This window comes from Gorilla gorilla, chromosome 1, assembly GCF_029281585.2.
Source record: "Gorilla gorilla gorilla isolate KB3781 chromosome 1, NHGRI_mGorGor1-v2.1_pri, whole genome shotgun sequence".
Lineage (NCBI taxonomy): Eukaryota > Metazoa > Chordata > Mammalia > Primates > Hominidae > Gorilla > Gorilla gorilla.
The window spans coordinates 226,943,693-226,958,203 of record NC_073224.2 but is presented as its reverse complement, the minus strand read 5'-3'; the positions used below and the strand labels follow the sequence as shown (position 1 = coordinate 226,958,203).

The 14,511-nt window shown below is 46.2% G+C and overlaps 1 protein-coding gene across 1 annotated transcript; it reads left to right on the top strand.

The window, feature by feature from the left end:
• The first annotated feature begins 5,759 nt into the window (after positions 1-5,759).
• On the top strand, positions 5,760-9,629 carry LOC115933180 (PRAME family member 15-like). The gene is made up of 3 exons (XM_055353350.1): positions 5,760-6,067; positions 6,737-7,318; positions 9,068-9,629. Exons 1-3 carry the CDS (start codon positions 5,775-5,777, stop codon positions 9,627-9,629), a joined length of 1,437 nt encoding a protein of 478 aa, XP_055209325.1. The 5' UTR covers positions 5,760-5,774.
• The last annotated feature ends 4,882 nt before the right edge of the window (positions 9,630-14,511 follow it).

The following is a 14,511-nucleotide window of genomic DNA, read 5'->3' as shown; positions in this document are numbered from 1 at the left end:
TATAAAGCTTTTTAAAGTATAAAGCATTTTTCTATTTTGATGTGGCAAAAGATCTCCTAACAACATTACTTTCAGATTTTATTTTTCTGTCTAATGTCGGGAACAGATCAAATCCTTCCCTGCCTCACACTCAAGACTATGAAGTTCACATATTAGTAAAATTCCATCAGTGTTTGTGGAGTTCATGAATGAATTAAATTTTATTTTTTGACAGAATCTCCCTCTGTCACCCAGACTGGAGTGCAGTGGCACAATTTTGGCTCACTGCAACCATTGCCTCCTGGGTTCAAGCAATTCTCCTGCCTCAGCCTCCTGAGTCGCTGGGTTTCAGGCACCTGCCATCATGCCAGGCTAATTTTTGTATTTTTGTATTTTTGTAGAGACGGGGTTTCACCTTTTTGACCTGGCTGGTCTTGAACTTCTGACATCAGGTGATCTACTCACCTTGTCCTTCCAAAGTGCTGGGATTACAGGTATGAGCCACCTCACCCACCCTTGAATGAATGTATTCTTGACTTCTACCCTATCCCTAACACTGTCAATTTCTTGCTTCACGAACTGAATATAGATATGTGATATGAATGGACATCTGATGCAATCCATTAATCTGGGGAGAGCCAAACACCCAATCAGGATTAACTGGGTGGAGCTTCACAAATGCAATCAGATATCACTTTTTGATTGGAAGCTAGCAGCGGATATGTGGAGGGGCGTGGGTGGGAATTGTGATTAGAAAGGTCAATAAAAGCTTCTAAAGACGCACAGGAGAGACACAAAGTCTTCAAGCCTGGAGTACCTGCCTGGTTCTTCCTGAGGTCTGAGCACCTTCTGGACTACATCCAGATCTGGTAAGTCACTAATTTCTGTAAGGACACTCCCATCTGACCTACAGTCAGCTGCTCTGGGATGTTGACATGGCAGCCTACGATGGCACAGAAGTGTATCCTGTCTTTTTTTTTTTATATGAACAATTTAAAGCTTGAATTTTTTCCTCTAAATGCAGCTCTGTCTTTATTTAAAAAAAGTTGATTGTTGTTTGGTTGATGTCATTTCAAAATTCTTGAAGGGAGCAGTGACTCATGCCTTTAACCCCAACACTTTGGGAGGCCAAAGTGGGAGGATCATTTCAGCCCAGGGGTTTGAGACCAACCTGGACAACATGACAGAAACCCTCCTCTACACAACGTTATTTTTTTTGTGAGGACGGGGATGGAGTCTCACTGTGTTGCCCAGACTGGAGTGCAGTGGTACCATCTCAACTCACTGTAACCTTTACCTTCCAGGTTCAAGCAATTCTCATGCCTCAGTCTCCATCCTCAGAAGCTGGTGTCAGCCATCTGCCACCATGCCTGGCTAATTTTTGTATTTTTAGTAGAGGGGGGGTTTCACCATGCTGGCCAGGTTGGTCTCCAACACCTGACCTCAAGTGATCCACCTGCCTTGGCCTCCCAAAATGCTGGGATTAGAGCCGTGAGCCACTGGTGCTCGGCCTCTACTTTTTTTTTTTTTTAATTAGCCGAGCATGGTGGCATGCATCTGTAGACCCAGCTATTTGGGTGGCTGGTGTGGGAGAATCACTTGAGCCCAGAAGATTGAGGCTGCAGTGAGCCATGCTCACACCACTGCTGTACTCCAGCCTGGGCAAAAGAGAGAAGCCCTGTCCAAAAAACAAAAACAAAATCTTAACGAAAAAAGATCTTTGACCTTAATTTTAAACCAATCACATCCTCTCGGTAATTCTTCCACCTGAATGGAGATATGGGTGTGGGGGTGCATGCCTGTAATCCCAGCTACGTGGAAGGCTGAAGCATGAGAATTGCTTGAATCTCAGAGGCGGAGGTTACAATGAGCTGAGATGGCGCCACTGCACTCCAGCATGGGGCACAAAGTGAGACTCAGCTTCACCCACACCAAAAAAATTAGATTATACCACCCAGGTGATCACTGGATACATGAAGATTTCTATTGTGTTTTCTTGGGGACTGTCATCTCTGTCTTTGTAAAACGTTTTAACTCTGAAATATTTGATAAATTTGATGTGGCCAAGGATCCCTCAACAAAGATACTTTCAAGTTTTTTCTTTTGTCTAATGTCAGGAAGAGATTCAACCCTTCCCTATCTCACACTCAGGACTTTGAAAGACACATATTAGTAAAACTCCATGTTTATGGAGGGAATCAGTGAATGAGCCCTGGACTTTCACCCTATCCCTAATTCTTTCACTTCGATGGATGAATATCTAACTCGATCAGTAAATCTGGGAGAAAGCCAAAAATCCAATCAGGATTAACTGGGTAGAGTTTAAGAAGTCGAATCAAATGTACAAATGTAGTTCTCTCTTTTTCTCTCTTTTTTCTTTTTTTTTTTTTTTTTTTGAATCTAGCCTATTTCCCAGGCTGGAGTGCAGCGGTGTATTGTCAACTCACTGCAACCTCTGCCTCCTGGGTTCAAGCGATCCTCCTGCCTCAGCCTCCCTAGTAGCTTGGACTATAGGCACAGACCACCGCACCTGGCTAATTTTTGTAATTTTATTAGAGGTAGGGTCTTACCATGTTGGCCAGGCTGGTCTCAAACTCCTGACCTCAGATAATCCACCTGCCTCTGCCTCCCAAAGTGCTGAGATTACAGGAGTGAGCAACCTCACCTGGACTTGAATGAATGTGTTCTTGACTTCTACCCTATCCCTAACACTGTCAATTTCTTGCTTCATGAACTGAATATAGATATGTGATATGAATGGACATCTGATTCAATCCATTAATCTGGGGAGAGCCAAAAACCCAATCAGGATTAACTGGGTGGACCTTCAGAAATGCAATCAGATATCACTTTTTGATTGGAAGCTAGCAGCGGATATGTGGAGGGGCGTGGGTGGGAGTTGTGATTAGAAAGGTCAATAAAACCTTCTAAAGACCCACAGGAGAGACCCAAAGTCTTCAAGCCTGGAGTTCCTGCCTGGTTCTTCCTGAGGTCTGAGCACCTTCTAAGCTACATCCAGATTTGGTAAGTCACTAATTTCTATAAGGACACTCCCATCTGACCTACAGTCAGCTGGTCTGGGATGGTGACAGTGCAGCCTACGATGGCACAGAGCTATATCCTGTCCTTTTTTTTTTTCATGTGAACAATTTGAAGCTTTGAATGTTTTCCTCTAAAAACAGTTCTGTCTTTGTTTCAAAAAAGTTGATTGTGCTTTGGTTTAGGTCATTTCAGAATTCTTGAAGGGAGCAGTGACTCATGCCTTTAACCCCAACACTTTGGGAGGCCAAAGTGGGAGGATCATTTCAGCCCAGGGGTTTGAGACCAACCTGGGCAACAAGACAAAAACCCTCCTCTACACAACGTTTTTTTTTTGAGGATGGGTATGGAGTCTCGCTGTGTTGCCCAGACTGGAGTGCAGTGGCACAATCTCAACTCACTGTAACCTTTACCTCCCAGGTTCAAGCAATTCTCATGCCTCAGTCTCCATCCAGAGAAGCTGGTATCACAGCCATCTGAAACCATGCCTGGCTAATTTTTGTATTTTTAGTGGGAGGGGGGGTTTCACCATGCTGGCCAGGTTGGTCTCAAACACCTGACCTCAAGTGATCCACCTGCCTTGGCCTCCCAAAATGCTGGGATTAGAGCCATGAGCCACTGGTGCTTGGCCTCTACTATTTTTTTTTTTTTAATTAGCCGAGCATGGTGGCATGCATCTGTAGCCCCAGCTATTTGGGTGGCTGGTGTGGGAGAATCACTTTAGCCCGGAAGACTGAGGATGCAGTGAGCCATGCTCACACCACTGCTGTACTCCAGCCTGGGCAAAAGAGAGATACCCTGTCCAAAAAACAAAAACAAAATCTTAACATAAAAGGATCTTTGACCTTAATTTTAAACCAATCACATCCTCTTCCACCCAAATGGAGAAATGGGTGTGGGGGTGCATGCCTGTAGTCCCAGCTACGTGGAAGACTGAAGCATGAGAATTGCTTGAATCTTGGAGGCTGAGGTAACAGTGAGCCGAGATGGCACCACTGCACTCCAGCTTGGGCGACGAAGTGAGACTCAGCTCCCTCAACACCAAAAAAAATTATGCCACCCAGGTGATCACTGGATACATGAAGATTTCTATTGTGTTTTCTTAGGAACTGTCATCTCTGTCTTTGAAAACTGTTTTAACTCTGAAATATTTTGAGAAATTTGATGTGGCCAAGGATCCCTCAACAAAGATACTTTCAAGTTTTCTTTCTTTCTGTCTAATATCAGGAAGAGATTCAACCCTGCCCTATCTCACACTCAGGACTATGAAGGACACACATTAGTAAAACTCCATGTTTGTGGAGTGAATCAGTGAATGAGTCCTGGACTTTCACCCTATCCCTAAATCTTTCACTTTGATGCATGAATATCTAATTCGATCAGTTAATCTTTAAGAAAGCCAAAAATCCAGTCAGGATTAACTGGCTAGAGATTAAGAAGTCTAATCAAATGTAGCTCTCTCTCTCTCTCTCTCTTTTAAATCTAGCCTATTTCCCAGGCTGGAGTGCAGTGGTATAATGTGAGCTCACCGCAACTTCTGCCTCCTGGGTTCAAGTGATCCTCCTGCCTCCGCCTCCCTAGTAGCTTGGACTACAGGTGCAGACCACTGCACCTGGCTAATTTTTGCTGTCTTAGTAGAGGCAGGGTTTTACCATGTTGGCCAGGCTCATCTTGAACTCCTGATCTCAGATGATCCACCTGCCTCAGCCTCACAAAATGCTCAGATTACAGGTGTGAGTCACTGCACCCAGCCAAAGTGGTTCAGTTTGAATATGTGTAAGAGGTGTGCATTGGAAACATCTATCTTGCGAATGATGCATAACAGTGTCACATAGCTTTCAAAGCTCCTCACTGAAATTTTCAATAATAAGGCTGGGGCGCAGGCTTACACCTATAATCCCAGTATGTTGGGAGGCCAAGAGGGGTAGATTGCTTGAGACTAGGAGCTCAAGACCAGCTTGGACAACATAGCGAAATCCACTGTCTTTACAAAAAGTCAAAAAATAAAAGATGAGCTGGGTGTAGTGATGCATAACTGTGGTCCCAGCTACTTGGGAGGCTGAGGAGGAAGAATCCTTTGAGCTGGGAGGTCAAGGCTGCACTGAGCTGAGATCCCACCACTACACTCCAGTCTGGGTGACAGAGCAAGACCCTGTCAGAAAGAGAGAGAGAGAGAGAAAGACAGAGAGAATGAGAGAAGGGATGCAGGGAAAGAAGACAAGAAAGAAAGAAGGGAGAGAGAGAGGGAAAGAAGGAAAGAAGAAAGAGAGAGAAAGAGAAAGCAAGCTTAAGTAATGAAAAGAAAACAAATAGAACCTGTTCTAGGGATGCCCCATGAATGTTCCCAACAAGCTTATTTGTAGGAACTGAAAATGTGGGCATGTAGGCTTGTGACACTCCCATTCCCATTGTTTTAGAACCTTGAGTAATTAGTAATTTCCCCCAATGGTAGGAGGGGTTTGCTTTCAGGTTCCTCCACACTCACTAGTCACTGGATGGAGCACTGGATAGAAAGGAAGGGCTAGTGGTGGCCCTGCTTCCTCACTGCTTCGGAGACACTCATGCTGATGCAGCAGAGGCAGAATGCTGGTTTAATGGCCACTGAGTACAGAGTAGAATTGGAGTAAACTGAGGGCTCTTTCACCATTGCCAGAGCAGTGACTTTGGCTATAGGAGAAGATGAGATTGCATGGGCTTGTCCTGAGAGTGATGCCTTTTCCTTGGGTTTGTCCTCTGGAAGTTTTCCCTGCAGATTCATGAAGATGAGCATCCGGACTCCACCCAGACTCCTGGAGCTTGCGGGGCGGAGCCTGCTGAGGGACCAAGCCTTGGCCATGTCCACCCTGGAGGAGCTGCCCACAGAACTTTTCCCCCCACTGTTCATGGAGGCCTTCAGCAGGAAACACTGTGAGGCCCTGAAGCTGATGGTGCAGGCCTGGCCCTTCCGCCGCCTCCCTCTGAGGCCTCTGATAAAGATGCCTTGTCTGGAGGCCTTCCAAGCTGTGCTCGATGGGCTTGATGCACTGCTTACCCAAGGGGTTCATCCCAGGTGAGGTGGCCCAGGTGGGCTGGTGGGGAAGGCCCAGGTGTCCAACCGAAGGAACAGCTGGGTCATGAGAAGTGAGGAGGCCCAAGGGGGGATGGTGGTGGTGAGGAAGCCGAGAGGACTTGGCCATTCACCAGCTCCTCAGGGAAAGCACTGCTGACCATGCCAGGTCCATGGAGGTAACAGGAACCTCTCCTCTAATGGCACTGAAAGGCACCATGAAAAGTGAGAACTGGGCCAGGCAAGGTGGCTCACAGTGTAATCCCAGCACATTGGGAGGCTGAGGTCAAGAGTTGGAGGCCAGCCTGTCCAACATGGCAAACCCCAACTCTACTAAAAATACTAAAATTAGCTGGGCATGGTGGTGGGTTCCTGTAATCCCAGCTACTTGTGAGGTTGAGGCAGGAGAATCATTTGAACCCGGGAAGCAGAGGTTGCAGTGAGGTGACATCACAGCACTGCACTCCAGCCTGGGCGACAGAGGGAGACTTGGTCTCAAAAAAAAAAACAAAAAAATATGGAAGTGGGTAGGATCCAAGGGGAAAACAGAGTGAAGAAAAGTCAGAGAGAGGGACAAGAAGCAGGGAGGGGAGGAGCTGCTATCCAGGATGTGGAGTTTTAAGTTCAGAAATGAGTTCTGAAATTCTCAGTCTCACCTCTACTTTCCCACAGGAGATGGAAACTTCAAGTGCTGGATTTACAGGATGTCTGTGAGAACTTCTGGATGGTTTGGTCTGAAGCTATGGCCCATGGGTGCTTCTTCAATGCCAACAGGAACAAAAAAGCAGTGCAGGACTGTCCAAGGATGAGAGGACAGCAGCCCTTGACTGTGTTCGTAGACCTTTGGCTCAAGAACAGGACTCTGGATGAATACCTCACCTACCTCCTTCTATGGGTCAAGCAGAGGAGAGATTTACTACACCTGTGCTGTAAGAAGCTGAAAATTTTGGGAATCCCCTTCCGCAATATCAGAAGCATCCTCAAAATGGTGAACCTAGACTGTATCCAGGAGGTGGAAGTGAATTGCAGGTGGAAACTGCCCATCCTGACACAGTTTACCCCATACCTGGGCCACATGAGGAATCTTCAGAAGCTCGTTCTCTCCCACATGGGTTTCTCTCGCTACGTTTCCACAGAGCAGAAGAAGGAGATTGTTACCCAGTTCACCACTCAGTTCCTCAAGCTGCGCTGCCTCCAAAAGCTTTATATGAACTCTGTTTCTTTCCTCGAAGGCCACCTGGACCAGCTGCTCAGGTGAGGGAGGGTGGTGAGCTTTCTCTGCAGACCACAGCAGAGCCTGTTACAGTAAACGCTAGTGGGCATCTACTGTGAGCCAGCCTATGAGGATGTAACAGTGAAGGGGACACTAGAATGTCCATGCATTGTCCTGTTGGTGGCCCTGTCCTGAAATGGGTATCACGCAACCATCCCAATAGAGGCAGAGGGATCAGCCAAGGGAGATGCTATAGAGAGGTTGCTATAATAGGAAGCTAGCTACTGGGTGGTTCAGATCTAGTGAGGGTGCCTTTCTGAATTCTTCCTGAGGAAGTGTGTCTAAGTTAAGATGATGAAAAATAGGCCAGGGGCGGTGGCCCATGCCTATAATCCTAGCACTTTGGGAGTCTGAGGTAAGAGGATTGCTTGAGTCTAGGAGTTTAAGACCAGTCTGGGTAACATCCCAAGACCGCTGTCAGAAATGAATAAATAAAAGTAAAAACAAACAAGATAACTTTTTTTTTCTGAGATGGATTTTCACTTTGATCGTCCAGGCTAGAGTGCAGTTGTGACATCTCAGCTCGCAGCAGCTTCTGCCTCCCAGGTTCAAGCGATTCTCCTGCCTCAGCCTCCTCAGTGCCTGGGATTACAGGTGTGAGCCACCACACCTGGCTAATTTTTATATTTTAAGTAGAGACAGGGTTTCACCATGTTGGCCAGGCTATTCTCCAACTCCTGACTTCAGGTGATCCACCCACCTTGGACTCCCAAAGTGCTGGGATTATAGGCGAGAGCTACCACACCCAGCCAACAAGATAATTTTTAAGAAGATGATGTGAAGTAGGGAAGTGAAGTGGGCACTGAAGAGGGGAATGCTCAGCAGACTTGCACATGTCAGAAAATCAGCTTTGTGCCCCATAGTTTGGTGAACATGAATGATCCCATCTCTAATTCCCTGTTGTAAAAGTTTCTTTTCAGCTCCAGGTAAATTAATTACCTAGGCAATGCATGATTCTGAAACAGAGGGTCAGGGAGCAGGCACAAAGAATGGTGAAAGTGATAGATGCTTTGCTGATGATACAGGCATGTCAGGGACGCCTGCAGCCCGCCCACCCCAGCTGATGTTGCAGGATCCTGCCTGGGTTTGTCCTTTATGCCTGAATCTCCACTGGGCTCCTGTGGCCCAGGGATGTGGTTTTCTGCCTGACAGATGAGGAAAGGGAGCTTTAGGGATTCTGTGAACTTGATCCATTCCTATAAATGACGTGAAATGACTCAGCCTCAAATGGAATTATTTTTTCTCCTTTTTTTTTTTTTAATACAGAGTCTCTCTCTGTCACCCAGGCTGGAGTGTAGTGGCATGATCTCTGCTCACTGCAACCTACACCTCCTGGGTTCAAGCGATTCTTCTGCCTCAGCTTCCCAAGTAGCTGGAATTGCAGGCTCCCGCCACCACACCTGGCTAATTTTTGGATTTTTAGTAGACAGGAGGTTTTGCCATGTTCACCAGGCTGGTCTCAAACTCCTGATCTCAAGGAATCCACCAGTCTCAGCCTCCCAAAGTTCTGGGATTACAGGTGTGAGTTACTGGGCCGGGTCTAAAGTGGAATTGACCTCGGTGGCAAAGCTCTTCATCACACATCATCCGAAGTGTTGACCATCAGGCCATCAGAATGACCCTGGACTTGGGCAAAAAGGTCTCCATCCATTACCTTGAGCCATTCCCCACCACCCTCCACTCACCCCTATGATTCCCCAGAATTAACTTCTTGCTCTCTCTCTCCCCAGCTGTCTGAAGACCTCGTTAAAGGTCCTCACAATAACTAACTGTGTGCTTTTGGAATCAGACTTGAAGCATCTATCCCAGTGCCCGAGTATCAGTCAACTAAAGACCCTGGACCTGAGTGGCATCAGACTGACCAATTACAGTCTTGTGCCTCTCCAAATTCTCCTAGAAAAAGTTGCAGCCACCCTTGAGTACCTGGATTTAGATGACTGTGGCATCATAGACTCCCAAGTCAACGCCATCCTGCCTGCCCTGAGCCGTTGCTTTGAGCTCAACACCTTCAGCTTCTGTGGAAATCCCATCTCCATGGCCACCCTGGAGAACCTGCTGAGCCACACAATCATACTCAAAAACTTATGCGTGGAGCTGTATCCTGCCCCGCGGGAGAGTTATGGTGCTGATGGTACTCTCTGCTGGAGCAGATTTGCTCAAATTAGGGCTGAGCTGATGAAGAGAGTGAGGGACTTAAGGCACCCCAACAGGATCTTTTTCTGTACTGACTACTGCCCTGACTGTGGCAACAGGTCATTTTATGACCTGGAGGCAGATCAATACTGCTGTTGAATGCCTGCCTATTTCGATGGATATGTCAAACGCTTTCTTCTGGACACTTGGAAACAAAAGCCTAGGTCTTAGGTACATCCTAAACGGAGCACGGAACCCATCATTTCACACATAGGCTCTGAAAGTGGGAAAGCAAAGCTGATCAAGCAGGGGCCGGACTTGGGGGAAATGTTGCCATGGATTCGATGGGACTTTGGGGACCTGTGTCCTGTAGAGTCGAAAATGGGAATCTGAATGTCTAGAGTGGAATTCAGGCTTGAGAATACATGAGGGAGTTACTCTTGCATGGATGGTTGTAAAGAAACAATCAGAAATAAAGGAAAACTGAGCAGAATCTGTCTGGTGCCCTCTATTATTAAGTAACCTGTTTTCCAGTTTAAGCCTCAGGAATCTTCAGTTATTGATGGAAAAAACAAAAGGCAGTGACTGAGTTGTCCAATCAATAAGACACAGCCCAAGAAAATCAAGGCATTTAAATGAAATTTGGTTATTGTAATCAGTTTCTTCCCATTCTTTTATTTGAGACAGAGTTTCACTCTTGTTGCCCAGGCTGGAGTTTAGTGTGCAATGGTGCCATCTCAGTTGACTGCAACCTCCACCTGGGGTTTAAATGATTCTCCTGCCTCAGCCTCCCAAGTAGCTGGGATTACAAGCATGCACCACCATGCCCAGCTAATCTGTGTATGTTTAGTAGAGACAGGGTTTCCTCACTATGTTGGTCAGGCTGGTCTCAAACTCCTGACTTTGGGTGATTCATGCAAGTAGGCCTACCAAAGTGCTGGGATTACAGGTGTGAGCCACTGTGTCAGGCTTTTTTTTTGTTTTTGTTTTTTAAAGGTCTCCTGTCACTCAGGCTACAGTGCAGTGGCACAATCATACCTCACTGCAGCCTCAATTTCCTGGGTTCAAGCGATCCTCCCACCTCAGCCTCCTGAGTAGCTAGGACTACAGGTGTGTGAGCCACCACACCTGGATACTTTTTTTTAGTAGAGACAAGGCCTCGCTGTCTTGCCCAGGCTAATCTGGAACTCCTGAGCTTGTGATTCTCCTGCCTTGGCCTCCCAAAATGCAGGGAGTATAGGCGTGGACCACCACGCTTGGCTTGGCCTCCCCAGTTCTTCACTTCTTTAGATGTCTGTTAACTCCTTGTTAGTTTCTGTGGCTGTTCAGTGGGTTAATACACACTAGGTGGAAACCAAAGGCCTGGAACATTACTGGGCAAGAACAGTGAGCCAATCCACACGGAAAGCACCCTCTTCTCAGGGTCTTTCACCACTAGCCAGATGCTGAGACCCTGCCCACTCCCTGTGAGTCTCCACATGCTTCCAGAAGCCTTAGTTGGTGGATGTCAGCTTCACTGCACAGGGAGCCACTCTCTTCCCGCTGCCCTGGAGGGAGATGTCCATATTGTGTATTAGCTGGAGACTCTGGGCCGCACCAACCCTTGTTCCCCTGATGACCAGCAGCCCTTCTTGAATTAAACTGGTTGTAGCCAGTAAAGACAGCCACATTCCCTTTAAGTAAAATACTAAAACTATACAGGCATGTAACACTTTTTAAATATTTCCATCTGACATTTTAAAAGTTACATGTTTTTGGGGAGCTAGGTCAGATTGAGGAGAGATTTTTCTCATAACACCTCCCCTCTCTCCCTATGAAGGAAGAGACTAGTGCAGCGTGTTCTGGAATCTGACATCATCAAAGGATGGATAACGATCAAGGGCCTGTGGGTGATGAGTGACCTTCCCTGTGCTGAGGAAGCCTGCATAGTGGCCACCCAAGTGAATTATCCTGCTGAGTACTCAGGGGCTGGTGTTGCTGTCAGGGATGTTAGCCAAGAGCCTCGGCTTCTTGTAAAATGAGGATGATGATGTCCAACAGCTTATGGGACCTTGGTAGGTTGAGATGGTTCATGTTTAGGGCTTGGCATGGTGTTTGGCATACAGTAAGATCAATACATCTTGTTCTTTTTTCTCTTCTCAGCAGAAGTCCCAGCATTTTTCATCTTTCAATCTCACCTCCTTTTCCTGATAATAGAGAGGCAACAAGAACTCAGGGCATGCAATGGGGCTCAACTTCTACTCTCTGCCACAATTTCATCATGATTCCCCCAAAGAGCAGAGACCCAGGAGCCAGCAGGCGGCAGGGTGGGCATTTCTGGACTGGATTCATTCATAATAAGATCAAAATTTCCAATCCGTATGTCTCGGGTGCCATCTGCTGATAGATCAGACCAGATGGTATAATTGAGTGTTGCAAGGATTATATTTTATGGTGTTTTTAAAAATGTACTATTATGAGCCAGGTGCAGTGGCTCATGCCTGTAATTCCAGCACTTCGGGAGGCTGAGGCAGGTGGATCACCTGAGGTCAGGAGTTTGAGACCAGCCTGACCAACACGAAGAAACCCCTTCTCTACTTAAAATACAAAAATTAGCCAGGCGTGGTGGCGCACGTCTGTAATTGCAGCTACTCGATAGGCTGAGGCGGGAGAATCGTTTGAACCTGGGAGGTGGAGGTTGTGGTGAGCTCAGACTGAGCCATTGCACTCCAGCCAGGGCAACAGTAGCAAAACTCCGTCTCAAAAAAAAAGATAAAATAAAATTTATTATTATGGCCAGGCATGGTGTCTCACACTTCTAATCCCAGCACTTTGGGAGGCCAAGGCAGCCTCGGGATTTTGAGACCAGCCTTGCCAACATGGTGAAACCCCGTCTCTACTAAAAATACACAAAATTTGCTGGGAGTGGTGGCATTCGCCTGTAATCCCAGGTATTCAGGAGGCTGAGGCAGGACAATCACTTGAACCCGGGAGGTGAGGGTTGCAATGAGACGAGATCGCACCACTGCACTCCAGCCTGGGCGACAGAGCATGAAAAAAAATTTACTATAATGTGAATACTATTAGAGTATAAATATTTGTGTTGTAATTTATGTATATGAAAGATTAGAACTTTTAAAGAATGCAACATGATATGTTAAGAATGGTTAATGGCCAGATGTGGTGGTTCATGCCTGTATTCCTGGCACTTTGGGAGGCCGAGGTGGGCAGATCACGAGGTCAGGAGTTCCAGACCAGCCTGGCCAACATGATGAAACCCCGTCTCTATGAAACATACAAAAAATTAGCCTAGCGTGGTGACAGGCGCCTGTAATCCCAGATAGTCAGGAGGCTGAGGCAAGAGAATCGCTTGAACCTGGGAGGCAAAGGTTGCAGTGAGCCGAGAATGCACCACTGCACTCCAGCCTGGGTGAAAGAGGAAGACTCCGTCTCAAGGAGGGTGAGTAAAAGAATACTTAACTTGGTTTGAAATGTCAAAACAAATGAGATTTTAAAAACCAATTTTAAAGACACTGAACAATAATCATTCCTTCTTTAAAATATATTTAGAATAATACAATTTTAGCTTTGAAAGGAAACATTACAGTTTTTTAAAATATTGAGTTTATTTTATTTTATTTTGTTTTATTTTATTTTATTTGGAGACAAAGTCTCACTCTGTCGTCCAGATTGGAGTGCAGTGGCATGATCACGGCTTACTGCAGCCTTGAACTCCTAGGCTCAGGTGATCTCCCTGCCTCAGTCCCCCTAGTAGCTGGAACAACAGTCATGCACCATCATGCCTGGCTTATTTTTGTATTCTTAGTGAAGACCAGGTTTCACCATGTTGCCCAGACTGGTCTTGAAATTCTGGGCTCAAGTGATCCACCTGCCTCGGCCTCCTAAATTGCTGGGAGTGAGCCCTTATAGGCATGAGCCACTGCACCCAGCCTTGAGTTTATTTATTTATTTATTTTGGAGATGGAGTCTCACTCTTTCACCCAGGCTGGAGTGCAGTGGTACGATCTCAGCTCACTGCAACCTCTGCCTCCAGGGTTCAAACAATTCTCCTGTCTCAGCCTCCAGAGTAGCTGGGATTACAGGCATGCACCACCACACCTGATTAGTTTTTGTATTATTATTTTTTTTTTTTTAGTAGAGACAGGGTTTTGTCATTTTAGCCAGGCTGGTCTGGAACCCCTGACCTCAGGTGATCCACTCACCTCGGCTTCCCAAAATGCTACGACTATAGACGTGAGCCACCACGCCCAGCCTATTTTTTTCTTTATAGCAGTTTTAGATTCACAGAAAAACTAAGCAGAAACTGCAGAGTTCTCATCTACCTTCTTCCCCCTTCAATACACAGCACCCCCACAGGATCAGCACCCACACCAGCACAGAGCATTCGTCACAATCAATGAGCCACAGGGACACATCATTATCACCCAATGTCCATAGTTTACATGAGGGATCATTGCTGGTTTTGTACATTCTATGGATTTTAACAAAGGTGTAATGACATGTATCTACCATTAGAGCATCATGCAGAGTAGTTTTGTTTCCTTAAAAGTCCTCTGTCCTCTTTCCATTCATCCCATTGTACTCCAAATGCCTCGCAACCACTTGGTTTTCTACCATCTCCATAGAAAAAGGCAGAAGCCTTTTCTGGAATGTCTAACAGGAGGAGTCTTTTCACATTGCCTTCTTTCACTTGTACAATAACGTGCATTTAGGAATCTTTCATGTCTTTTTATGGCTTCGTAATAGTTCACTGACCAGATGGATCACAGTTTCTTTATCCAGTCACCCACTGAAGGGCATCTTTCTTGCTTCCAAGTTTTGGCGATTATGAATAAAGCTGCTATAAACATCCAGGTGTGGGTTTACTCACTTCGTTAAATACCTGGGAGCAAGATGACTGAATCGTAGGGGTATGGTATGGTTTACAAGGATTTTTTCTTTCTTGACAATCTCACTTGTTCGATATTGCTGCTAAAGGTCAGGAACTTTGTCTCAATCATCCTGTGGTCCCACTGCTGAGCATGGAACCTGGCACTTGGTA

What these genes read in the sequence shown, in the direction of transcription:
- LOC115933180 (XM_055353350.1), top strand. Translation starts at nt 5,775, where the DNA reads ATGAAGATGAGCATCCGGACTCCACCCAGACTCCTGGAGCTTGCGGGG. An exon ending in ACCCAAGGGGTTCATCCCAG is followed by an intron (nt 6,068 to 6,736) that starts GTGAGGTGGCCC and finishes ACTTTCCCACAG; the next exon opens with GAGATGGAAACTTCAAGTGC. An exon ending in CACCTGGACCAGCTGCTCAG is followed by an intron (nt 7,319 to 9,067) that starts GTGAGGGAGGGT and finishes CTCTCTCCCCAG; the next exon opens with CTGTCTGAAGACCTCGTTAA.